At 40.3% G+C, this 27,381-nt stretch overlaps 1 protein-coding gene across 13 annotated transcripts in view; it reads left to right on the forward strand.

The window, feature by feature from the left end:
- KALRN (kalirin RhoGEF kinase) overlaps window positions 1-27,381 on the forward strand; it is a 536,830-nt gene that overhangs the window by 266,782 nt on the left and 242,667 nt on the right. For all 13 annotated transcript variants that reach the window (XM_076342988.1, XM_076342996.1, XM_076342997.1 and 10 more), the window contains one exon: window positions 17,670-17,792. In XM_076342988.1, the coding sequence (XP_076199103.1) occupies window positions 17,670-17,792 (123 nt within the window). The remainder of the gene's footprint in view (window positions 1-17,669; window positions 17,793-27,381) is intronic.

Here is a 27,381-nt window from a genome sequence, read left to right on the forward strand (position 1 = left end):
ATAATGACATGACCATTTAAATAACACAAGGATTGCCGAGTGACTTAGTTGCTTATTTTGAACTGTTAAAAAAGGGCTGTCATCACTTAATTTGAACCCACAGTGGCACGGGATTATGCAGGAGTTTCAGATGATTTCTACTGGCTATATATGTATCTCTAAACTCTGGTGGCAGCAGAGTAGTAGAATAAGAGCATCCTACACAGCTGTACAATCCCTATTACTCAATGACCAGATTGTTTTGGATTTGCCACACAAGGCAGCCGTGCTAGGAAGGAGAATATTGCCCACATATTTCTTCAGTTTCTGGTGATTTCATATGGATGTTTCTCTAGTTCCTTTAGCTTGCAAAGACACGGGGCATTTATGGACAGTGTGCTCAGGGTTGTCCAAACCAAACAGGACAGGGTTCTTGGAAAAAGATCACAGCTGAAAGAAACAGCATGCATTTTTCCTCTTTACCGGTGACTCTGGCATAGAAATCTGCCCTTCGAAGGGCCACAGCATAGCTTCCCAAGTGAGGAGTGCAAATATGTGGCACTTTGATATTTGAGCATGTTCAGACAATGGCTGTTGGTATAGAGGTAGGTTCTATGTTTCTGTCCAGGCGATCACATTTGCACCCTGTAACCAGTGATCAGTGTGTGGTATAAGAACACCTCAGAGATGTCTCAGGCTATCAGCCTAAGAAGTTAATTGCTTTAAATACTTCAAACTCACGTGAGAAAGAGGGAGCTCTGTTCTAAACTTCTGACAATGCTCTTTAAATATAGATCAGTATTATCTTGTATTTTTTGTGCCAAAACTCTTCACAAAGAACTATAGGTTTAAATTATTACATTTTCATTTAATGATATTTATTCTGGAAATTCCTTAAGGGTTGCTGATTAACAATACTCTATCCTCTTCATAATTTGATTTAAAGTGTAACTCGAAATTATCTGGAAACAACCTTTGTGTCTTTCTTCCTCTATATAGTTATTAAGCCAAGCAGACAATTGTTCTTTGTGCTTTTAAAGAGTCACTGATTAAAAAATAATAGTGATCACTTTTTAATTTATACACAGAGCAGTAGTGCTAGGGATATCAAACTTCAGGGGCCAGCTTCAATTACCAACTCAAGTTTACTTAGCATTGATGTACGAGCAGTGCGAGAACGCTTTGATGAGCTCCACAGCTGTCTTGGGAAATAGGATCTGAAGAAATCTGAATCAGCCAGCTTGATCTCTGAACTTACTGAAGTGAGAAGAGGAACTGAAAAAAAAATCATTTGTGCCCCAAAAAGTGGTTTTCTTGTTTAGAGCACTGTCTGTCCTTCAAGACCTAGTCCTTTCAGATGGTCTGTTTTTCTATTTCCTGAACTGCAAATATTTGGATTCCTACTGAGAGCTTAGGAACCTCTAAGAAGGTGTTCTGAAAACCCTCTGAAATCCTACTGACTTTCTGACGTTTTGGATCTACCTCATAGTGGATGAATAGGACATAATTCATAGTATGAAGAAATGGAGAAGGTGATATAAAGGTACAGTTAGTTCTCTGTAGGTAGATGCAACTATCCATGGTCTGGATTTATCCTGCCTGTCTTTAGGAGTGTAACTGAATCATCCAAGTCAGGAGCCTAATGCATAGTCTCCTTTTACAGTCAATGGAGAGACACTGGCATCTTCAGAGAATGACTCAGTCTGTCTAAGATCTGAATTGTACCCTGGATACTTCCCTCTCTTACTGTTGACTGTTGGGGAAATAATGATAAGGTAGGGTCTTCAGACAAGACCTTCAGTTTATTACCTAATGTTGGGTGAGATGTATTAGGATGCAAGAGCCCAATCCTGTGTGGTGCAGAGCACCTCTGGCCACCATGCCAGGCCACTCAGTGTCTTTCTGATCCAGGATTTGCTTTGCAGCAAACTGCAAGGAAATCAGTCCTAGGCAAAGTGCTAAAATTTGCTGTTTTGCTTGAGCAGAATCATCCTCCATATATAGCATATCCTCGTTGTCTGTTTCTATCCCAGGATTGTTTTCATGTCAGCATCCCTGAAAATATGATGTGTAGTTTATTGTTTCTGAAAGCCATCATTGGCTCTCATTGTCGTGGCAAAGGAGGAGAAAGAATCAGGCTTGTCTGTTACTGATTAGACTAACAAAAATAGTAAAGCTGCAGTGGTGAAGGAAGAGAAATAAAGTAGAGTTTTCTCCAGAAATATGTACATTTTTTGAAAGCAGTTGCTAGAATGAGTAATCGTCACCAAGGACATGGAGAAAAATAAGGTCTTTGAATAAACGTAGTCTGGAATGCCAGAAGGCTTTCTCCCCTGCAACTTTAAGAAGTAACAATAACAGTAGTACTTCTTGCTTATTGTGGTTTCTTTCATCTCATGATTATGGGTTTTCTAAAAGGTTGATGTTGAGTGACTTGCCAAAGGTCACTGAAAGCTTCATGACTAGAACTGTTCATGTCAGGATGTCTGATTCACAAATCCCTGCTCTAAACCCTCAAAGTCATTGCTACTCCAGTTTTACCCCTTATGAAAAGGTCTTATAGGATTTATTGGGACTATCTAAAACTGAAATAAGGGTCTGTTATACTAAGAAATAAATATGCTATTTTAGACATTGGTTTAGGAGTCCAAAATAGTCATTCCTTTCTACTCCATTTGTTTCCCTTGATCTTTCCTCCCAATTATCTCCTCACATGGCCTCACAGCTTTTTCATGATCCTGCCTGTCACTCAGAGTGATCAATCCTCTTTCATATGGCTTTTGACTGATGGCCAACAAAAGGTATTTTCATTAAAGTGAGAAAAAACCTAGCCAGACAAAGAAGAGGATAATGATAGCTAGTTCCTAAAGTATAACTATAACAATTTCACTGTGTTTTCCTCCATGGAGCAGCTGCTCAGCCAGCTGGTTACTCTCCCCCTCTGGTAATGAATTGCACTCATGATTTGAGATTATTATGTCTTGCTGGGTAGCAAGGCCCAATTTAGGTTGAGCTGATCTGGCACCATGACCTGTTTCTGCTAGCTGCTCCTCTCCATGCTAGTCATTCCCACTAGCTCTCCTCCGTCTAGCAGCTCTACCTTACTCCATGCCACAAACTACTTTTACTAGCTCTGCTCCATACGGCTGTGCTCTGCAGCAGCTCTTTGCTCTGTTAGCATATCCTGTTTGGCTGTACCTTGTTTCGGTAGCTGCCCTACCTAACCAACTTGGCTGAAGAGTTCTGGTATTTCTGTCCTTGGAAGAGAGGTTGTGCACTGTTTAGGACTAAACATGGTGTTTTAGCTCGCAGGAGACTTTTAAGCAGCTTCTTTTGTTTCATATTCGTCATAGGGAACTGTTACACAAAGCTTCTTGCTTGTTTTTTAAAGTTGTAATTTTAGATTGTAGTTCTGGAAGCTATTGCCTAGGCTGGGGTGACCCTTCAGGCACATTTAGACAGAGCTGGTTGGCTCAAACTCCTGTATACTTCTACAGCTATAAACTTTCTTTTATATTACGCTATGGTTCCCTTTTAACAAAAATGTCCTTCAAATGTAAAAACATGCAAAACAAACATATTTCAGGCCTGTCCATTGGTCTTTTACCTTTCTCCTCCCTTTGTTTTGATAGTTCTTTACTTGTTGTTTCTTCCCTGCCTTTTGGAATTTTTTGGATGGGACATGTGTTGAGGGATGGAGAAAATTACTTTTATTTTTGGCTTCAGCAACATACAAAACATTCTGACCTTGAGACAGTTCCCTTCCCAAATAAGGAGGAAAAGTTGGGGGGGGGATGGAACCACAAAATGAAACTTTCTTTTTTTTTAATTTCCCTCTCCCTCCAGCAAAAAGTAACTTTAAACAATCAAAATGTATTTTGGGGTATTGTTACTGCTTGCTTACCTCCTCAGGTTTTCAAAGTGCATGAGGTGTCAGGAAACCAGAAGAGAAGGAAGTTCAGGATGAGGGGATGCCAAATTCTGGGAGCCACCAAACTAGGAGAAAAACATAAGAAAGAAAGCAGTTTTTCACAGAAAACTTCAGTTTGGGGGAAACGGAACTTTTCATTAAAAAGGTGCTCTTAGGTGAAGTCCCCAACCACTTCTGCCCCTCACTCTGCCCATGACTCTCACTCCTGGAGTCTTTTAGGTGGCTCCTCTTCTCTCTTGAACAGCTCAAGGTTGTTACATGCTGAAAGGGCTTTTCATAAGTCTGGTGCTGCTTGCACATATATTCTAGTTTATTATTGCATTGTCTCTACCAGTCTGCCAGGGGACTTGGGGCTCAGCATCCATTTGTTTGCCTCCCCACAAACAGCTTCTCATTGCCATTATCCATGGCCTCTTTTGGTCAATCTGTAAGGTCATTGGCCTTTCACCCTTCAAAACCCTTACAGGATCCATTTCTGCTGTGACATGTAGAAGAAATCAGCCATACAGTTATGGGTAGACTACACAGTGATGGAAATGTCCTGGGCTTTTTATTTCAGCTCTGCTGTGTCTTGCATACTGAGTGTCCAGCTCAGCAGGGGGTCTGTATGCTACATGCAAAGCTTCTTGCACACCACAACAACTTAGCCCTTTCCCCACTTATTTGCAGTACTGAGACTTCTCTGCCCCGGGACATCATGTGTCAAGCGCAGCTGGTTTGCCTGAGCAGTGACTGCCAGACAGGCAGTGCAAGCAGAAGAGGGGCTGCAGTGGCCCTACAGCAGGAGAAATGCTGTGGTGCAGGTTTGAATCCCTGGGCAGGACCCAGTGGCAGAGGAACCCTGCCAGGAGGTCAAACACAGCTTTGCGCTGCATTCCTTTCTCCCTGCGCACAGCCTGACACATAGAGTATCTTAAACTGGGAGATAAAATGTTTGAGACATCAGGCTATTTATTTAAAAGACAAAGAAGAGATCCTAGAAAAGTCCCTGACGGAGAATAGCCACTCCTGGTATTCAGGGCACGTCTTTCATCCTTGTTCTCCTACTTTTCCTTCCCCACATGGTTTGCACTTCCATATCTTGCCTCTAATCTCAAATCAGATGAGAGCCCCATGGGGGAAAGGTTATGTTTTCCTAGGGGTTGGCATGATGCTCAGCCCCAAGGGGCTCTGACCCTGGCAGGGGTGTTTAAGACTACTGCAGCGTTGTACCGTCCTGGTGAGTTTTTCTGTTACTGGGATGAGACTATGTACCAAGACCCATTTGTCCCAGTTGGGATTTGTTCTCTTACTAAACCTGTCTTTGCCATGTGCTGTGATTATAAGCCTTGTTAAACCAAGATGATTAAATTGTCTGCTCCCAACAGTAACCTAAAGCAGCGCTTTATTTAATATCCTGATCAATCAGCAGATTTCTCTGTGGTGAAGCAAACAACTCAAGCACAGTGGGGAGTGCCTATATGGAGCCTGGAACATAGTGCTTGTATTAAAGACTACTCTGTTGTAAAGCTCATCCTTGCTTTATTGGTCCTTTCTAATTGTTAATTGCCTTTAAACATCTTGTTTAAAGTAGTAACAGTTTAGGTGGGTTGATACTATCAAAATGTAGAGGGTACTGTCTTAATTCATATCGAAATTAGGAGAGCAATCTCAGGTTAGTACAGCGGTAGTCGTTCCAGACAGTGACCCAGAGCACTGACATTAGGAGCCAGCCATATAGGTTGCTCTTTTCCTACTGAGTAGATGAGGAGTGTATTTCCCAAGGCAGGTGCCTACCTGACTTACGTTATACTATTATACTTGTGCCTACACTAACACAGTTATGCTCTGGTTACAGCTGGAGCTGAAAAAACATGTAGTAAATGTGTTCAGGGTTTATTTTGCTTTTTTGTTCCTGAGTGGTTAATGGCTACCACTGAACATTTAATGGTAGCAGTAATGATATCATTATCTTAGTCTGACATTTATCTAATCAGTGGATTTCTTTCTTTGTTTTACAGACAGGGAAACTGAGGCACTGAAAGGGGCCATAAAGCAGATCAGGGTTAGAACTGTGAAGAACAGTCTTTTTTTTCCTGAATCTTTATCCACTCTCTATTAGTTTTGTTTTGTTTCCTCTCTTGAAGCCTGTAGGCACATCTGTCACTGGGGGAGTTAAAACCAATTGCTCTATTTACATACTTGGGGATACTGTACTTTTCTAAAAAGTTCACGTAGCTCCTTTTTTCCCTCCTGTGTACTTGCTGTATTTCCTGGGGACCTTTTACATTTTGGACAGTCCCACTGAGAAAAAAAAAAAGCAAACATATGCAAGGAAAATACTTCGCAAGCTACAAAGGGCCACACTTTCAAATGCATAAATTTCTCTATAGGATCAGAACACTTTTCCTCACAAACATGAAAATCACTGTGACGCTGTGTTCACAAACATGAAAATTAGCTGTGATGATAGCTGTCATTAGTAACAATAACTTGGAGGTCAACTCCTTAGAAGTCTAAATCAGAGCTTCCAATCAGAAATCTAAATCAGCTGGGTCCTGCAGGTGTCTCTACTTACTATCAGGTCTGCAAATGCTGTTTTTCTGTTGGTCTGATGGCAGAGAAGCAAAATAGAGTTATGAGAGGTAGGAGGAAACACAAGATGCTAAATAATTATTTGAGGAATTCAAAAAGCAGCTTTTGGTCGCAGCATGGTCACAGCGTAGTCTGAGCACTGTTAACTCAGCATACAAGAGCTTTCTAATAATTAGGATATTGTTTCATCTGTTGATGCTTAAGAGCTGTAGAGATCTCCTACTTCAGTGCACGTGAGGAAGAAGCTGGGCCAGATGTTAAGCGTGCTCAGGTATTTCTCTTCCTGGGAGCTCCAGAGTATAAGCTAAAGTGGTGGAAACAACCATAGTGGAAAATGAAAGGCAGGCTTGCTTGAGCAAAAAATCAAGAGCTTTTTCAGGTTGCCTTTGCTTCAGTGCCTACTCTGCCTGGGACAATGTTCTTCCCATCCACTTGAGCTGTGAGAGAACTGGGATTTCTTTCAGAAAAATCTGATTATGTCTAAGCAAACAGCCGAGACTGGGGGGAGCCAGACCTAAGACTAGAGCTGGCCCCAGCCCTGACTGACCCGGCAGTTGCACCCTGTAAAGCTGATCTGAAATGACAAACATGGGACAAGAAAGCATAATGAAAGCGTTTGTTTTCCCAAACATGGGAAAGCGTAAAAGGAGCAAAAGGAAAGCCTCAGAAGGACCAAAATCACTGTTCTAACTAGTGCTGTGGACAGCAACAACCAAAATCTTCTATGTGCCCTCGGTAAGAAAATATTTCTGTATTTCTGAATATTACCATTGATAAGAGGCTGACAGATCTGATTAGTTGTATTGCTAATTCATCATGCTACAACTAAGTGCCAGGTATGATTCCAGAGTTTTGGAGAAAAGACTCACAAACAGCAACACCAGCAGCATAACTGCAAAAGAAATATCTAGCTGCCAGCCTTGAGAAGCCTCATGCAGAGCACAGCAGCGTCTTTCTATGCTGATGCAGAGCACATTTTCTGTGTCTTGTAGAGAAGGAACATGCACAAATGTGGTTATTTATAGCTTCTCCACCCACACTCAACTTTGAAACTTGCTCTAAAAGAAGTTCAGCATTTAAAGAATACAACAGGTTTTTTAACCTGAAGATTTTTTTTTCCTTGTTTTTTTTTTTTATTTATTTCCTTAAAAATAATATTCTGGGAACATTAGTAACAATCCAGGCATTAAGGAAGAAACATTAGTTCTTCATTTGTCTGTCTATTGTTCTCTTACTTGGAATGTTTTTAGAGAGGCAGTTGCCAAATTTTATCAAGTAAAACATTTAATCAAGAAAATGAAAGATAAGTGGGATATGTTTGATGAATGGGAACTTTACCAAAAGAAAGCAATGTTAAGTTGAAAGAAGTTGTTTCTCAGGGTAAGAAAGGCATGTGTATTCCCACTCCCTTTCGGGGAGCTTGCATCCTAGATGATAGCAATTAGCGAAGGAGCAGGTTGGGGCTGCGTGACCTCAGTCAATGCCCAGAGGAAATGGGCAAGTACTACTCTCAAAATGCCCAGCCTACACCCAGCCAGCTCTGCCAGAGCCCTGAATTGAACGTGCTGTTCCCAAGAGAGAGGCATGACTAAGCCCTGTGTCTCCTTAATTACTACAGCTGGGATCAGCTCTTTTCTTTACATGAAGTGAAGGTGGATGGGGCCAGAGCACATCATATTCTCACTCTTCTCCACATGCATGTCAGTTTTAAACCATTGTAATATGTTTATAGATGTGAAGAACTGTCCAGGTACATAATAGCCATCTGCAGAAAGCAGACACGAGGTTATTTGTGCCGTATAAGCCTGTGAAAAGGTAAGGAGTTAAGTTGAAGCAGTTGTGTGGGAGACTCTGCACACCTCATCATCACATGAAGTGAGCAGCCATGTTGCCCATGGGAGGGTGGCATATCTGGGAGCAGGCAAGAGTATTTGTGACTATTGTACAGGTCTATAGGTCTACAGTAATGTGAAAGCTCTTGGAGGAGGGTGGGGAATGGAAGAGCAATGCTACTGCAAGCTAAGGCCTGAATCAGCAAGTCACCATGAACTTCTGAGACTCTGCTAGAAAAGTTGAGAACAGTCTTGTTGGTGTTCAGGCCGTTGCCGTGGGAGGTATTTAGGATGTCTTCACTTAGTCATACTGTCAACTCTGGAGCCCTTTCACAACTAACTGTTCTTGAATACTTTTGCAATAGAAGCTGCTAAGAAGGAGGTAGCCAGGGGGAGTTGTTATTCTGTAGTGATTTCCACTGCAGAAGCTGTTGATGAACAAGGATCCTGCTGCAGGGACTATCTTGTCTGGACAAACTCCTACAGTCCTGTTTCCAGATGGGCTTGTAGGATATCTGTGGGTGCTAAAAGCAGTGAGGAGTCTGAAGAAGACTATGTGCATGTATCTTTGCATATTGACGACTTTTCTGACACTCTTCTAAACTAGTGGACCCATATGTCTCAGTAATTGTATAATTTACTCCGATGCGTTCACTAGTATCAGCTGTGCTTTGCAAGGCTGTCCCTGCTGCAAAGAACAGAACATGAATGTTCTGCTTTTGGCAGACTAGTGCATTTTTTAACTGCCGAGGTTGGGTTTTTGTTGTTAAAATGAGAAATTGTGCAGAGGTGAAACTTTCACATAATGTCCAGGAAGCTCATAAAAACACCTACAATCTGATTTCATGGGGACTTCTTTTTTTGGTTGAATGTAGACAAGGGAATAAAGGAGGTTTTTTAAATGTTATAATTGGCTCTACATTTAATTCTCCTCATTAATTTAGTTGCACTGTGCAGCAAAATACTTATAGGTCTGTAAGGCTGCTTTTCCCTCCAAGGGTAAAAGGGATTGCATGTTTTTTTCTTTTTGAAAAGACCTCTTTAATTATGTGGTGATATTTGGAATAACTACAATTAGAGGGGAAAAAGCAGGGAGTGATTAAAAAATCATACTTAATAGCAGCTGCATTAGTTCTCTGGCTTTTGAAAGAGACCCAGGCACAGCTGAGTACATACATACCACATGGAGGAGTTGTGGTGAAAAGGAAAGGCAAAATGGAGGTGACAAACTTTTGACTGACTTCAGGGAAGGTTGTCTATGTAGCATTTTAAGAGAGACCTTCCTTGAGAAAGGATTGAAGAAGTATCAAAATTCATCTTTCTTGTCCAGTCCTCAGACTGTGTTAATGAGTGTAGCTCTGTTCATTCAATTCCACCTCTTCTTTAAAAAAAACAAAAACAAAAACAAAAAAAACCCCCGAAACCTCAGATTGCTTGGTTGGAGATAATGGGATACACTGATTAGGTATCAAGCCAATTTGAAAGAAGTGAGTCTTATGACTGACTGTCTGAGCTGAATTACATACAGAAGAACTTGGTTGGCTGGCTTTATTATTTTCTGAAGATGAATTAGTCATCGCTACATGGACAGGTCAAGCTATGGTATTTAAGGATTTATAGCTATATGCTCAGCAATTAGGCATTTATACCACAGTGAATTTGGAGCAGCTTACACCTCATTTTAAAGCCTTGCCTTTCAGTGGATTGCCTGCTCGCTTTTGACAGCTGCCATAACGTTGCTCGCTATTTATGTTATTTCAGTATCTTCCTGTATTGGAAAAGGTTCCTAGAATCCCCAACCAAATTTGGAGCCACGTATCACTAGAGACTGCAAAAACTTAAAGTAAAAGGCAGCTTTTAGTCCAAACACTTCCTTTGTCAGTCTTGCTTGTTTTGACTGTAAGTGCAGTTAACGTCATTTTAGAAATGAGAATGGAGGCAGGGAAGCTGAGTCATTTGCCGAACTGCAGTGCTGGGCATTGAACCGAATCACTCAAATTCCAGTCTACTTTTGATATCAAGTCCTTGTTGCTTTTTGCTTCTTTCTTAAAACACCAAAGAGAGTGAACAGAGTAAGGCACTGTTCCATTCCACCGCTACTGAACTGAATTAACAGAGCTGTATCTGTACATTAGGAGTGCACTTACCTGCACTAACCTATGCAGCTTGTAACATGCTGTCATATGAACTACATTTGTTCAGAAGTTGCTAAATGGGAGATAGAACATGGTGTTCACGCATGTGTCCGGAGGCTCAGATTCTGCTGGGTGCACAACTAGTCCCTGCCTATTAACTTTACACACACAGGGTCTTTGATTCATGTTTGCTGAAGTCAGCTGAAACTTTGCTGTGGATTTTAGTGGGAACAAGATCTGAGTTTGAGAGTCAGATATAGATGTCTCTGAAATTAAAAATAATGTCATGGGAGCCAAAGATGATGTTTCTGGTTTAAACATGAGGTGTGATTCCCTTCTTCAAAAAACTGTTTTTAAAAATACTTTACTGTGCCACCAACTTAAAATTATAATGAAGAAAGAACTGAAAAAGGGAGCTCAGTTTTTATTAGGAGGTAAAAACCACAAATAAGAATGGCAGAGTTTTGTTTGGGGTTCTATTATAAACTATTAATAATAGCAGGAAAAGCCAGAGGATAAGTTCCTTTGTATTTTGGTGTATTTTCTCAGCTAGACCTTTACTTGACATTACCCTGCTGTGACAGGGCCAGGGATAGGAGGGAAAAGAAATCTATTTTCAGCAATGATTTGGAATACGACAAAGAAACTATGTTTTAATTTAAATCAGACGGTGTGTATTTTATTCATTAAAGAGGATTAGGATTTATTAAATCTCCTTGAGTTGTTGTGGGGGATTTTTTGTTTTGTTGTGATTCTCAGTGTTTGTTCTGTCTTCCCTGGTGCTGTTGCTGACACCAGATTCTCCTGGAGGGCCTGGTAGCAGGCCAGGGGTTGGGCTGCCCATGCCAGCCTGCACAGAACAACGTTATCCAGGAGCAGATGTAATTCCAATGGATAGAAGTTGACAATCCCACACTGGCTACTGCCTCCACCCAGAGATTCAGTGGTCTCCCTGGCAAATGTGCACTCTTTATCGCTTAGAGGCCCTTTCCTTTTACCTCCCAAGAAGGGAGTGGTTTGTGGGTATCCTGAGAGCACACCTACTTTGAATTGTGTTGCTCATAAATGCATGTATGATGTGTAGCTTCTAGTTCTATTGTGAGAAAATGAATTACTTATCTTCTGCCAAGAGATTCTCTGTCTTGTATCTGCAAATTCTAGTTCAGCTGGTTACTAACTAGGCTTCTACAATTTTGAAGGGCTTTGACAGAAAAGATTGGATTTTGTTGCTGTGCAGTATAACAAAACATTTACAATAGACTTTGGATGTAAAGTAAGTATGAAAGCACAATCTGAAACATGAACCTTTTAACTACTTCCTGGTTACAAAAAGCGTGGTTGGCAAAGGCAGAGTTTCTGGTATAGGGGTTTCAGACATGTAAGGCCTTGGAGTTCCTGAGCATTCATAAGAGCAGCTACAGAAATGGTAAAGATAAGGTTTGATTCTTATGAGCGGAAATGGTGATGAGACTATAAAACCACAAGTTTTGAAGTGCCGTATGAATCCCTGGTATCACACCAGAACTCTAGTTAGCCCATAGTATCTCAAGAGCAAGCAATAAAGCGCGCCTAGTGGCAACTTGGTATCGTTTGGCTTCCTTTCACTGGCATAAGCCTCGCTGATTTTGGAGGCTCTATCCATGTGTTTAAAGTTAGGCAATGCTTATGCACCTATTTGAAATGGGGCCTCATTTAAAGCTGAATAAATTGGGTGTACTTCATTGGAATTGCTCTGGAATTTATTACAACTCTTCTAGAGTTACCGAAGAGTTAATCTAACCCCTTTGAGTTATGCCAGGTTTGTACCGTTTTGAGAACAAGATCTGACTCTTAACTGCTTAAAGTGTGAAATGATATAATTTATTTTCAGTTTTCAGAGTAACCTACTTTTAAGAGTCACTATGGCAACAACAGTGGGTCTTAGAGTGACAAAGATTAATTATTCCCTCGGCAAGGCACTTCAATGGGTCATCTTGCTCTGGACCAATGAAACTGTTCAACATGGGCCTGGGTCAAATGCAGAAGTCGGGGTGCGCTGTCACTGCTAGCACAACACGCTGCATCTTATTAATGCTGGCTTAATCACCAGCTTACACTTTTTGTCTCCTTCCTATAGGACAAGGGCAGGGTTCAGTGACTGGTATATTTGAGCAAGCCTCTGTGTTCTTCTCCAAGTCATTCTCATTTCATCTTCCTTCATTGTTGCTAAAAGAAATACAGTTTAAAAGATGTGAAAATGCAGAAGCTTTTCAATTAACTTCAGCAACATATATGGGTCCTTAAAGTAATGAATTTACTAGTCCTTTCACATTTTGTATTCATGTAAAACGGGAGCAGAGCATGTGGACTAGCTAGGAAAGAGTTGGTTCCCAAGGAGATTTTAATTTAAAGTCAGGTAAAGTTATGAGGTGCTTCTTAGTTTTCACATTTACCGATTAGGAAAGATACCTACAGAAAGAGGCTTCATTTTCAAAGAGCTACATTGAAAAGTCTGCCCTTTAAAAATAGTGCCCATCACGCTTTTTTATTTAAAAATCAAATTAACTTTTTAAGCTATTAAAAGAATTGACCTTAACTGCACTAATGCAATCATCTTGCCATATTCCCATCATACAAATTACCCTAGAGGAAGAGCAATTATTATCCTAGAACTTTGCTTAATTATTGCCTGATTGCTTCTTCAACCTTTTTCCTTTAAAACCATTCTTCCATTTCTTTCTTCCCGTGTTTTCCTACCTTGTCCTGCACAAACTATCACCATTCACTGCAAATGGACTGTCAGTACATCTTTCCCTGACCTCGCCTGGGCAGTATTTATTTTGCCAGCTTAGATGTGCCATAGGTCTTAGACTTCCCATAGGCGAGAGTTCGATCATCAGCAAAAAGGAGTGTGGAGGGGCCTCTGGAAGCTTTTCTCTTCTAAGCACCTGCTTCCTGATGCTGTGCTCAGATGAAACCTTTCTGAATTACCGCTATTATGCTTTTTGCAGTTACACAGATCATTCAAAAGGGACAGTTATGGCTATTCTTCCTCCAGGTAGCATTTGGAATCTTGTGGTTATCCAGCCATATAATGGCTGTAATAGCTAGCGCATTCAGCCTGCTGTAATTGCACTGGAGTTTTATTTAATTTTCTTGGTGACCTGGGCTTGCTGCTGATTTTGTTGGGTGTGTAATCGTGCCCCTGAGGAGATAAGGAGACAGGACATGCATGTCATGATAGAAAGAAAATAATGCTCCTACCACTTTTGATCTTAAACTAGGTGAAATAAAAAAAAGAGATATTAACGTCATCTTTTTAACACGTGTGTGTTTCCTGCAGCATTCTTGCCAATAAATGTTGCTGACATCAGATGTGCTTCTTGAGCATTTGGTTTATGTTCTTCTGTTAACAGCCTCCTAGCAAACAGTTCATGCTTTTGAGCCTGTTGCTTTATAAACTTTTACTAGCTGGGAATTAAACACAGAATTATAAATCTCCATCCAGAAAAGAAAGGGAGCCTCCTTCTCACCTCCTAGCCTCACATGCACACTTTCTGGAGTCCCGTGTGAGCTACCATCAGAGCAAACAGAGCAGCTCATTTATTTCCTCCTGTGGACATCTTATGGGACTGGGTGGAGGAACAGCAGAAACAGCTACCCCAATCAACTCACCAACAGTGATTGGGTCAGTAAGGTGTGGGACGGGAATTTGCCACAGGTGAAGGTAAAATACCAAGACTTTATTATCCTCCGGTCCTTTCAGAAGATGTCTGTGAGTTATAAAGTTTCCTAGGTAATACCAGGGGCAGCTTTACCCATACTTGGAGATGTGCCTTCAAGTTTGAACTCAGCTATGTTTTTATTAATGTAGTATTATCTAATGGACAGCAGCCTGGATTGGAAAATGCTGTCCTATGTGGGAAGTGTGTCCACACAGCAGTTAGCCTGTAACTAAATTACAGTCGTGCAGGATCAGGCTTTACTGTGCTAGGAGCTGCAAAGCAGGGGGCAGGTCCTGGCCCCTGTCCTGACCAGCTTTCGAACTAGTGGAAGTAGAGTAGTAAATGCATACTGGAAAGAGAATTGGTATATACTGGAGTTACACAATATATTTGTTTCAAGAAACACCTCAGATGATGGATCTATCTGTAGCACAGTATTTTCATTTCAAAGAATTCATGACTTACAGCCTTTTTCTAGCTGTTTTAAGAAAAAATAGCTTGGCAATAAAGGACAACTAGGAAATTTGAATATGTAATTTGGAAAACACTCAACTGTATTTTTAACAGCATCTTCAAGCTGTTTATGTTTTTAAGGAATAATTAAATTATTTGAACTAAGTCACTGTAACTTCAGTGGCTAACTATATCTCAGGTCATTAATCTTCTGCAGTAGAGTAAGTTATACAGTCCGTGCTCTCAATTAAAATGTTAATGTTTATCTTGAATTATTACACAGTTACGCTAGTTCTAAAGACATTTCCTTTCTTCAGGGTAAGGGAGAATGTCTCCAAACATGCTGACAGGTAGATGTTTACAACTGCGGGTGATTTCAGGTTTTATTGTGACCTTTCAGAGTTGTTCCTGCATTTGCTGTAGACTAATTGCTTAACATTTCTCATTGTTTTCACTGGGGAGTAAGTTTTGACATTAGTTTTGTATCCATCCAGATGTATGTTATTGCTGTTGCTTTGCTCACTCGGTTATTCCATACCTCAGCTCCTCATTTAGTGCAAACTTTCTGTGCCTTGTATGATGGAAACGAAGATGTGGTGTTTCTCCATGTTTGCAAACCATTGTGAGCTTATTAGATGGCAAATGCTTTATATAAGGAAAAACATATTAGCTGTTCATATAAATGCTAAGGATTCTTTTGATAGTCAGGGCTATGAGATTATCAGAGCCTCATGCTAACATCTTGTCTTCTGCCAACTTCCTGGGACACCTCAGCAATTCACTTAGTCTCTCTCTTCCCCCCCCCCCCCCCATGCAAAATGAAAATACAGCATTTATGTATTTCACAGGATCGTTGTGAAAACAATGCATTGAAGACTGGAGTGGTCAAACATGTTAACATGGGTTTCAGAGCCACAGAAAATGGTGTTAAGCAAGTTATTCTTTAAAAAGTTGTGACTTGTTTCTTGCGGGAATCATGGCAGAAGTAGAGTTTTTGGAACAATTTGAACTAGAACTTTTTAAGGAGCAGATAGGATCTGTGAAATCTGAGACATGGCACTCTAAGCAGAGAAATGCCATAAGAAAGAGGTGGTCAAATAGGATGTTACAGCCAATGTCATTAGTGGATGGTTTATAGATATATTTTTTTTAACCTTGTATGCTCATGTAGTGTTGCTTTATTAAGCATGTACAATTTTGTCACCTCAAGGGGTATTTTGTATCTAATCTTATAAACTAAAGGATTTGGAAACCTAATCAATACCCACATAGATGACTTCAGAGGGAAGCTTTCATGTTACAGGAGGGATTTGGTGAATCGCCAGATGGTGCCCTTCTGTGTCAGGCAGTATGGAATAACTGCCCAAATGCAATATGAGACTTTGCTGCAGGAGTTGCCAGCTCTTGGATGAGTCCTGGAACAAAGGTTTATTCCCTATGGATTAATGTTCTAGAACTTTGGTTGTTTTTTGGGGTTTTTTTTGAGAGTAAAGTCCGTATTTTGACCAGTACTCTGGCCTAGATTCATTGCCTCTGTTTTCATCTTTGTTTAAAGTGGGCATCATATGTTGTATTTCTTGCTTTGAATTGAAGCATGTAACAAAACATCTGTTTAGAAAACAGAAGTGGCGATCTCTGTCAACAGTCATCTAACAGTGACTAAAGCAGCCCAATATAACATTGGTTGGGATAAAAATTATATTTTTATGTGATTACTACTTTAATGCTATAAGCATGAAAAAGTTACTAGAATAATTTGCTGTAGAATTACAGTGAATGGCTATCAAATATTAATATATAGAAAGCACACACTGCGTACTAACTTCATATGAAACATTGTCTCTCCCACCCTGGTTCTGTGCCCTGGTACCAGAGCCCTTCTCAGGCCAAGCTGCCACGAGTTGCAAGGCATCCTGCAGCCCCTGCCCAGCATCGCTGGGGCCCATGCTCGCTGCTCACGCCCCAGCACTGCACAAAGAAAGGATGCAGCTCTAAGGCCGTTTGGAGGTGCAGCACTCTGTGGTAGTATCACTATCCTGGGGATGCTTGCAGTGTCTTCTCCCTTCAGTGTGACAAAAATACCAGCTACTTTTTGCTAGTCCGTTAGCATCAGTAGCGGTGAGGATCAATGACTCACTGTGAGTGCAGGGCTCCTTGCTGAATGAAGTCCTAGCTGCTTACACAAATACCAGTAGTGATCTAGTACTATTTATTCTCTTAGCCTCTGTGTATTGGGAAAGAAATGTAGAAGGGTGGAGATCACATCCTGAAATTTCCCAAGCTCATGTTGTCAAGTTCAGTTTTTTTTTTTCCCCAGCTTGTAGTAGACACCGAACAGATTTGATCTAAATTTTAGTGCCAGTGTTATTGTGAGAAGGAGCTCCAAATGGATGGTGCTCATACAGTTGATCTATTTTTAAAAGAAAATGCTCTTTAACTCTCAGAATATCAGATTTGCGCCTTTAATTTTTTTTGCATAAGGATCAGTTATACTTGGAACTGCACCTTCCAAATCTTTCAGGTTTTCAATCCTTTGTGGCCTGCAGTGAAGGATTCTTAACCTTTTCATTCTAGTTATTCTGATAATGCTTTCTCCCCACATTAAAATAAATTTTAAATGATTCCTCCATCAGGCTTTTGGACTCATTTAAGATGCTTCCCATTGAAATCTGCTGTTTATGTGAAATCAGGTATCACTGTTTTTCAGTTTACGCAAGGAGCTCTTAAGAGGAGGGTTCTTGTTGTAAAAGATTCTAGATTTCTGATTCCTGCTCCCCAAAATTCATTTATGGGAAAGTAAATATTTAATATCTGCCAGGCTCAAATAACTAAGCTACACTTCAAAATAAATCGAATAGTAAAAATCCAATAATCATAATTTACCAGTAACATCTATAAACATTTATCTTCTATCCAGCTGGAACAGACTTTGACAGATCTGCATGTGTTTAGCCATAGCAAGCACAAAACAATACCTCTGCAGCTGTTTTATCCTCACCCTGAGAATTTCTCAGTGCTGCTGAGACAAGAGGTGTAACTGGATGTTCTTCTTTACTGGCAGGTACTGGACTGGATTGAAAATCACGGGGAAGCCTTTCTGAGTAAACATACAGGAGTGGGGAAGTCTCTACACAGAGCACGTGCACTGCAGAAAAGACATGATGATTTTGAAGAGGTAGCACAGGTAAGAGTCTGAATCAGAGACTTCTGCTTTCTGGCTTGATTTTTTTGTTACTCCTCTTGTATATCGAGAAAAAACTCTCGCTGTTTTGGGGCCCTGTATATTCACACTGTTCTCTTCAAACATTTGGAGCTGACCAGGATGCTGTCTCCCAGGTTTGAAAGTTAGCATGCACACTGCAAGAGCATGGTAGCAGCAGGACTTATAATCAGAAAATCACTGCATTGGGTCGGAGGGAGGGGTCTCAAAGCCTAGGATAAATTGCAAGCAGTTTACAGGACAGTGATGCAAAGTGTTGGGACATAGAGGAGGATAGTTATGAGCAACAGTGATAGAAAAATCAACTGCTGCAGTGGAAACTGAGGACCTTGAGAATAAGGTGGAAAGCAGCAGCTAGTAAAGAAGCAGGGGAAACACTAGAGCGTGTTTGCAGTAAGGGCAGCTACCCTTCCACTGTTTCTGAGAGTACTGGGTATTGTGTGGAAGGGTTTTTTGTTTTGGAATGAGAGGCAATCATTACAAGTAGACTTTTTTTTTTAATTATTATTTTCCTCATAGCACAGTGTAAGCAGGGCTTGTCCAGGAATTTTGGTATGAAGCCAAAAGCTTCCACCTAAAAGCTTATAACTTTTCCTCGAAGCGTGGTCATAGTAGATGTTTAAACATACATCCCTTCTTTATTTATAAAAATTAAAAGAAAAAGGACCTTTGATAAGTTCTTCCAGGGACTGAACAGCTTTTTTCTTTCTTTTTTTTTTTTTTTTTTTTTTTTTAAAAAAAATCTTATGGCCAGAAATTATCCAGTCTCAGCTCTGGCTGTCAGATCATGTTACACCTTTTTGTTTTAGATTTGAAGCATCTTCTATCAGAAATTGACCTTCTGTAAAGGTACTTCTGCTTTGGGTATTTCAGGTAAAATCCTGATTGATACATTCTGCTTTACATAGATTAAATGCTTTGTCTTCCTGATGCACACAAGGCAAGTTATTGCTCAAATATTTCACTGTGGCAAAAGACAAAAATGTATTAGACTTTAGTTTTGTTTTTCTGTACTACCTTTTCCATGTGTTGGCCTAGTTTAGTTTAAGATGTTTCCAGCAACAGGGACATACCTCTTTCACTTTGCCCTCAGGGAAACTATTTCACTGCCTGATGGCAGCTACTGTCGAGATATTATTTTTTTTCCCTCTCCTTCATATTCAATTTATATTTCTCTCAATCTTCCTCCCCCCACCTTGTTTATATCCCTTTAGTCTTATTTATCTCCCTTAAGGAGATAAATGCCAAGGGAGGAGATGAATTAACAACCCTGAAATATCTGTAGAATGTTAGCATGTCTTCCCCTATGTGCCTCTTAACCGTGTTAAACAGATTTAATTCTCCTAGCATGTTCTTATTAACCAGTCCTTAAATCTCTTTTGTTACCTATTTCTTTGGATCCATTCAGTTTGCCAACATCCTTCTTTTATTTAGATGTTCAGCTCTTGATGGAATACTCTATTGCTTGGCTTGCTAGTGAACTTCAGTGTTACCTTTCAGCTGTGATGGGATGTCTTTGCATACCGTTGACAAATAACACAGCAGCAGTTCTAGATTGGTGGGTCTCTAAAATTTCATGGGGCCTCCTGTGGATTTAAGCCTTCTGGCAATAGGCTTGAATTTCTAGAATTACCTTTTGCATATTTATTAAAATGGACCTTAAGTTGGAGGTTGCAAACCACAGTTCTACAGGGCCTCATCCAAAAGCACAAGTTAGTGGGAGGTTTCATCCTGAAATCAACATTAGGTGTCTTTCCAGAAGATGTACTTGGGTCAGCTGTTATTGGATGCAATACTGGGGTGACGACTGAAAATGAAGATCGTTTAATATACAGGAGCTGAAACTAGGTGATTTAATGTCCTTTGTGACATTAATATTTTCTGAATCTCCCCTCCCTATGATATATTAGCTTCATAATTCCAGTTACATCTCACATTTCTGGATCACAGTTAGCTTTTTTCTTTTTTACCTCCTCTGAGTAGTACCTCACTGGAGATGTAGGAAAGAATTAAAAACAGGTGAGGAAAGACAGGAAAAATAACATGGTCTTGACAATAGAGATGAGAGCAAGCTGTGTTAACTGTCTGCACATGGAAACAACAGCTCACTTAAGGCTTGCTCTACTGGATGATGTAATTTAGAGATACAGCCCCTCATCAGGGTTTAGGAACCTTACAGATGTCCAGCTTGCATGTGTAGGTACTAGGGTAAGTCAGAATAGAATTATTTCACTTAAGACTTTTCTAATCTCTCTGTTAGTCCTCCTTCTATACTATTTCAGCATGTCTGTCTGCTGAAACAGACACATTTCCATTCACTTCACGAGGCCAAATTTAGAGCAAAGGGTGTATGAATCTAGTTCACTGGATGACCACATGTGTTCAAATGAAGGTGGGTGTTTGGGAGGAGGATGGAGAGGAAAGAGAAAAGTATAGTTTGCATGGGTACAGAATCTCTTAGGTTCCTCTGAATCTGATTCTTTTACATCTTATGTGATAGCATCAATGAGCGTCTCATTGCTTTGCCTGGACAATTGTGAACAGTCATGATCAGTTCTGCACTCCGAGTATGAAGTTTATGGTGCCTCCTAATTAGAAATAACTGACACAAGTCAAACCTGGTTACTTCCCCCCTGGCTTTGACAGGAATAGTTTCCTCTGGTGCATTCACACCAGAAAACCATTGCTAATTTATGAGGCCTGTCTGCAGTGTGACACTGGAATGTGGTGTTGGCAAATGGACATGGGGACATGCGTTGAGGGGAAGTGAAAGGAATCTCAGGCTTTATCCGAGGTCAAGGACTCAAGAATATAATACTCTCTGCTTTGGAAAGAGTAATAGCAAGGGTAAGAGGGGAGGCCATAAATTTTATCACACCTGGAGTTCTCCTGCAGAAGCTTCTAGTGAGGACGATTTTGTAGTTGGGGAGTAAATCTCCTCCCCACTCTGATTATGACCAGTTTTTGTTCTTCCTAATTCCCTTCTTGATTGCTTAACTCTTTAGAGTTGGTTGGTAAATAATTCTAACTTAATTATTTGTCATTTTTCTCAAGATAGCGAATATCTTTGCCATGGCTAGGGTGTATAACTGGCATGGCTTATTCCCAATATAGGCATATAATAAAGCACATGTGCTAAGATCCTGAAACAAACTGATGAGTTTGCCCATTCCCCGCATCAGGATGTTAATTACTGGTGTTAACGACAATAAAGAGAGTTATGATTGTTTTTCTTAAAAAATAAAATAAAAAGTGTAGTACTGACATACCTGGTGAGATTGGCTGTATAAACAATAGTATTTGCTGTTGGCAGTTCTCTGAAAAAAACACTTAGCCTGCCATACAGTATAAATTTATTCTCCAAAATCTACTTTCTTTTGGCTCTGATGTATTTGTTCTTATCTCCTGCTGTTTCAGGAAAGCATTTGCAAAGGTCAGACTAGAAGCAATTTTCATGAATTTTCTTGGTATTTTCAACAGTGGGCAAAACATTCATGTTTTTGAATGCTGCCTAACTGCATGTAAACAAGAGTAGTGTATCTGGGATTGCTGTGTTGAGAAATGCTCTGATTGACTGACCTGCCAAGGCACTAGATTGAGAGGTGGAACATGCTCCCTCTATGTCTGATTAGAAACTGCACAGATTTATAAATCTGGATGTAATGATCCAATCAGGCATGGCCCAGATAGATCACATTCCTGCATACAGCTGTGCTCAGAAAATGTCAGTGATTTTAGAGCACTGCATTGTGGGCAATAGGAAATATAATTTGGGGTCCCTTTCTCTTATAACTGCTGTTTAAACAATGCTCTGGCAATTTTTCTGATTGTATTTGTTCTACATGGAACGCACACATGGCAAATGTTTGAAATTGGATTAAAAAACCTGAGCTCCTGGGAGGGAGGTTGTTATCTTGTATATATACCTGCAATGGTTTCTCAGCCAGTGCTGATACTGTTCACAGGCTGCCACCCTGAAAATGCCAACCTTGGGCACAGTGCCTACTGCACAGTGAAATTTAGTAGTCAGGCATTATTGGTGAGGTAGGTATCCAAGATATCACCAAAGAAATACCACGCTGTGGATGTAGCTGCAATGTTCCTGCAATGACAGCCTCTTTGCTTGTCTGGAATGACGTTGTGTGAATCGGATAACCATAGTTCAGCCAGTTATGATTGTAAATCCAAAGATAATTTCATTTTAGACTCTCTAACTTTTCCTTATTCAGGGCTTTTATCCTGAAAACCATTGTGCCTTCTAATTGGAGAATTCTGTTAACTGGCTTGCGTTCCCAAAATCTCCCAATGCTTCAGCATTATTGAGTTGAGCTGCACGTGTTGGAAACCCTTCTCCTATTCTCTGTATGAAGAGAGGGGTCACAGATCATTCTCCTCCCTTCTGGCATTCCTGGCAATCGAGGTTAAGGTGGCCTTCTCGACATCCTCCTCTGCTCACAAAGAGCATCACTGCATTTGTGCTGGTGCAGAATTAGGAAAGATACTGGGGAAACAGGTCTGTTAATCCCACTCGCTATGCTGAATGGTTTTGTTATTTGACTGATCTGAAACAAGCATTTCTGTAGTCTTTCTCCATTTATGAGCTTTTCCATCAGATGTGCTGTTAAGATTTCCTATCAGGCAGGTTTATCTGCATTTTTGGGATGCGAACGCCCACCAGTATGTATTTCAACCTGCAGATGGCACTCGCAATGCATTGTAAAAGCCTTTACCTCCGCCAATGGTAAACAGAGCTGATGTTTCTAATCCAAACTAACCAAACATTGTCTCGAAGTGAAATGAAGCAGAAGTGGAAGCTGGCTCACACGCTGTCCCCTTGGTGTTCTCCCACCCCTGCCAAAACCTGCGTTGTTCAAGGTCACCCAGAAAAACAACCTTCCTTTTTTTTTAAAAAAAAATGTGAAGCCGGGCAGTCAATTGGGTTGTCAATGCTTTAATGCAAGGTGATGCTTGTCATCTGTGTTTATGGGAAAAACTGCTTTCAGATCTGTAGAGCTGCTTTCAAGGCTCTTGGGCCACAGTATGCTCACAGATATGACTAAGTTTTGTATTCAGTACCTGTGTGCACATTGCATGCAATAGTTGGTCTGTTTTTCACAGTAATCCAAAGGCACTGATGTTTATAAAAGTAATATATCACAACTCCAGCATGCAACAAAGCACATGTTCTGAACAGCCTTGGTTCAAAATGTGTGGAGTTGTCCCTCATTATCAAACACAGCAAGAAAGTAGACTGGAGGCTGAGCTGTGGCCATTGAAGTTCATGGGGCTTGTCTGTATATCCAGTGCAGTTTTGATTTAGGTACATAGCTGGATCCCATATTCCTGACTTTAAAAGTTTTACAGACTCCATTTTGCCAAGGTATACATGCAATGCATGGACTATTCTTGAATTATTACAAAGAAGGAGAGCCAGACAAAATGCGAGCAAAAATGCTGAGCTTTGCAGTGTGCCATTTGGGAAGCTATTCAGCTTTCCTGTTCTTGGGTATCTATGCTTGCTTTCCTCCACGAGAACTTTTGGAAGATGATGATTAAACATCTGAACTGGCTTTGAACCATCAAAGTTAACCTTACATGTATATGTATAGTTCTTTTAAGATTCAGCTCTTCCTTTTTTTTCTTCTCAGGGAGGTAAATGTATTTCCTGCAAGGGAAGGCTTTCGGAGGAGATCTTGAAAGCCAAGGGCCTGTACCCTCCACTAGAAATCAAAGATCAGGTGATATGCTTCATTTGAGAAGCAATTTGTGCTCCAGTGTTCCTGTCTAGAGTATTCCCTTCCTCCATTGTACTGTTCCTAAGATGCTGTCAGTTCAGATTTTTTAAAAAGCTCTTGGAGATCTTTAAGTGTAAATATGTTGAACAATATGATTATACTGTTTGTCATGTGAAATATCCAATGGATTCAGTAAGAAGTCCTGCAGGTAAAAACGGTATTCTGTGATCTCTCTGTCCCACATAGTTTTACTTGAACCGCTTTAAAACTAAGCGAGGTAATGGAATAGTCAGGCAAAAGCTGAATTGCAAACAGCTACTTGTTTGGCCTTCAGGATAAAAACCTAGTGCTTTCCCATACGTATTCCAGCTCTGTTGGATGTCATTGTTCTAAAGTTTGGCATGAAGTTCAGTACTGATGTAAACCAGTTAGGCATAAATTAGGAGCCCATGTTGATAATGAGCACTTACAGAGCGTTGTCCTAAGGTGAATTTTTTTTTTAAATTATTATTATTACTTTTTTTAAATTTTGTGACCTACCTGGTTGTTGAAAGGAATAGCTCACCAGGCATACTGGATTTCTCCCTTTGGGTTGGGGAGTATTTCATAGGATGAAATACTAGGCCAAAACAGGGAGAAAGCAGACGATTAAACCTGGTAAGAACTATGCTTGAAGTTAGCAATAACAACCGTAGTTTCAATAATGGCAAACCTTTGTAAAAATAACAAAAAACATAAGACAGGCAACAAAAAATCAGCCCTACTCTTATATTCATCATTTGCATGGTCATTAGCAAATTCTGAAGCTATAATCTGCAGTTTCCTCTTCACTTCATTTACGTAAATGTATTTGCTTCTACACAGAGGTCACTGGCAGCAGATGACACAGGTCTTTGTACCGTGGTGCAGGAAGTCTGGGCTCCAGAGCTCTTGGTTTCTTCTCCTGGCCGGCAGCAGGCTGCATCTGGCAGTCACAGGCAGCAGAGAAAAATGAAACTGCCTATATATGGGCTGTCTGTGAAGGTTATCTTGGGACTTCTGGATCTAAAAACTTCTAGCAGCATAGCTGAAGAGCCAGATAGTTTATCATGGAAGCAATAGTATAACTCTTTGCATGAAGTCTTATCTGCTTCGGGGTGACTCAGGACATATCCACATTGCAAGCGCAGAGTTACTGAAACTGTTCTGCACAGCCTGAGCCAAGAACCAGAAAGGCTGGGAAGGGCTGAGCAGTATAGCGGTGTTAGATGCAATGCTATGGGGACTCAACTGCCAGACCTAAGTCAGAAGCAGGTCATGTAAGACACGTTTTCCCTGAGGAAGTGTGATACTCTTCAGAGTACGCTGTGGATATCAGTACCATGCTCCACTGCATTATCTAGACGTGCCCATGGAGACTTGGGCTTCAGGGGCTGCTGAAAGAGCGTCTTGGCTAATCTGAAAGTTTGGTGGCCGTTGGTACTCCACAATCTAGTGGTAATGGGGAACCTGTTTTTAGAGAGGCCCTATAACGGCACAGAAATCTTTGGGGCAGTCACTTGAAGAGCTGTGTCTATTACGCCATGTCTCTGAGTTTGCATTTCAGTGTATTTCTCCTCAAGCTAGAGGTGATTTTCTTTCCTATTTCTTCTCTTCCAAAATCGCATGACAGCTGGATCTTTTCATTAAATCGCCTGCAGCATGATTCACAATCTAAATACTCCCTATAAAATCTTAAGGCTTGGCAACACAATACATTTTTGACAATTGCCAGGAGCTAGCTTCCTATTGCTGGTTTATTTGGGTAGGTTTATTTTTGTGTCTTTAAAATATGTTCCTTTAATTTGCCTATAAATGCAAAATGCTGTTCCCATGGCAGACTGGGAGAACAATGAAGCTATTTAAGAAATACGTATTTTTAATTCTAGAGGTTCTGGAATATGGAATTTCTATTGTGCAGGGAATTCTGAGTTTTTTTAATTCATTTCACTTTGAATCAGAAAAGAAAGCCAAAATTTCCTAAAGAAGAAAAATCCTGGAATTTGTTTTTCCAAGGCCATAAATTTCTTAACGAGAACTTTGGAAAATTGTAACACTGATGTGTTTATATAACATGCATACTAAAAATATATTCAATATGGTACTGATGTCTCAACTGAATAAACGTACAGCTGAAACAAAAGATTTTTACCATTGACGATTTCTGTGAAATGTATACTCTTAATGAACCACTGCTGTTTTGACTGACCTGTGTATGTTGGTGAAAACCATTGTCATCTAAAGGCTTTTGATCCCCTCTGATCATTCTTTGTGCTCTTCTTATTGGCAGGTCAGTGGGTTATCAAGCTGTACCTATTGATTCAGGAAGATTAATTGCAGCAGTGTCCAAATCTCATTTGTAATGATGGTGGACTAGTACTCTTCAGTTCAATTTCTTGTAGCTATTTATAGAGGCAGGGCTCATGGGGAGAAAAGTGACACTATGAATCTGATCAGCGTTTTTACTTTCTGATTTTTGTCATAGGGCAGTAGAAGGAGCTGCCTGTGGCTGTGCTGCTTTGTCCGGGCCTTTACATTAGCCACGGCAACTGTATTATGATGTTGCTGCAAGTCACAAATATGCTACTTTGCAGACATTTGGTAAAGGAAGTTTCATGTAGATTGAGCCAATATCAAAGAGATTTGTATTCAGTAACAGAGCACAATAATTTTCAAGGACAGGTTTTAGGTGTTTGTCATCATTGTGCAAGTGTTCTGGGAATAGACTAACTGGGTCCGACTGATCACTCTGCTGAACAAGATTTAGAACAAAATCACACTTCTAGTTTTAGAGGAATTGCTTCTAATTAACTTGTTCTGAAGAGTGGAGAATCCCGTTTAGTGGCTGTATCTACACTGCAGAGAAGCTGCTTGGCAGGGTGGTTGTCCCTCTTTTCTTTCCCTATCACAGGTCCTTAATTGTCCACATGAAGGATGTCTTCTTATTCCCACATCAGGCGTTTGAATTGTCTAAAAACTACATTTGCATGATGAGACTATTGAAAATGTTCTATGCTGATTATATACAAATAGAAATTATTCAACCAACATCTTATTGCATATAAACTTGTTTTTAAAATTTATTTCCCTAGGATAGTTCAGATCTCAGTTTCTCTTGTATAGAAATAGGGCAACATCAGTGGATTTATAGAGGTCTTTTGGAATTACATGGGTGTGAACAGGGATAAAAATCCTAATGGTGTATAAATAATTCACTTGTTGATTCAGTGTGTGTAATCCAGCCATTAATATTGCCCTTCATAACCGTGGTCTGTGAGGTCTGGTTTTGCATAACCAAGCCCCAGGAAAGCACTGGTTTGTGTCACTATGGAAATAGCATATTGTTTGAGGCATTTAGGCATCTTTGTTTAGTGTCTGGTTCAGAGCACTACCACATGCAAAAGTGCAGGTTCCTCTCCCTGTACTGCCTCTGCTGAGCTAGGGAGAGGAATTCTGAGGTTGACATAAGAAAAGCAAGCAGAATCAGCCTTCTCATGTCACTACACTTAAAATGAAGCTTGTTTGGGGAGAAAGAAATTGCAAAATTTGCAAGAAGTCAGGGACTGAGGCAGGCGATGTTACTGAACTGTCAGTGAGTATGTGCACATGTGTCTGTCTAGCATGGTTGCCTATGTTAGTATGCAGCTAATACAATAGAAACCAATATGTGCTCCAAAACAATGACACCGTGTCCTATTAACATGCAACCCTCATTATTATTAGAGTGTTTTGTTCAATGCGTAAGGGTTGTTTTTTCTGCACAGTGTAGGTAACTCCTCATGACATTAGTGAGATCCACA

Source organism: Aptenodytes patagonicus, chromosome 6 (assembly GCF_965638725.1).
Source record: "Aptenodytes patagonicus chromosome 6, bAptPat1.pri.cur, whole genome shotgun sequence".
In the NCBI taxonomy this organism is placed as follows: domain Eukaryota; kingdom Metazoa; phylum Chordata; class Aves; order Sphenisciformes; family Spheniscidae; genus Aptenodytes; species Aptenodytes patagonicus.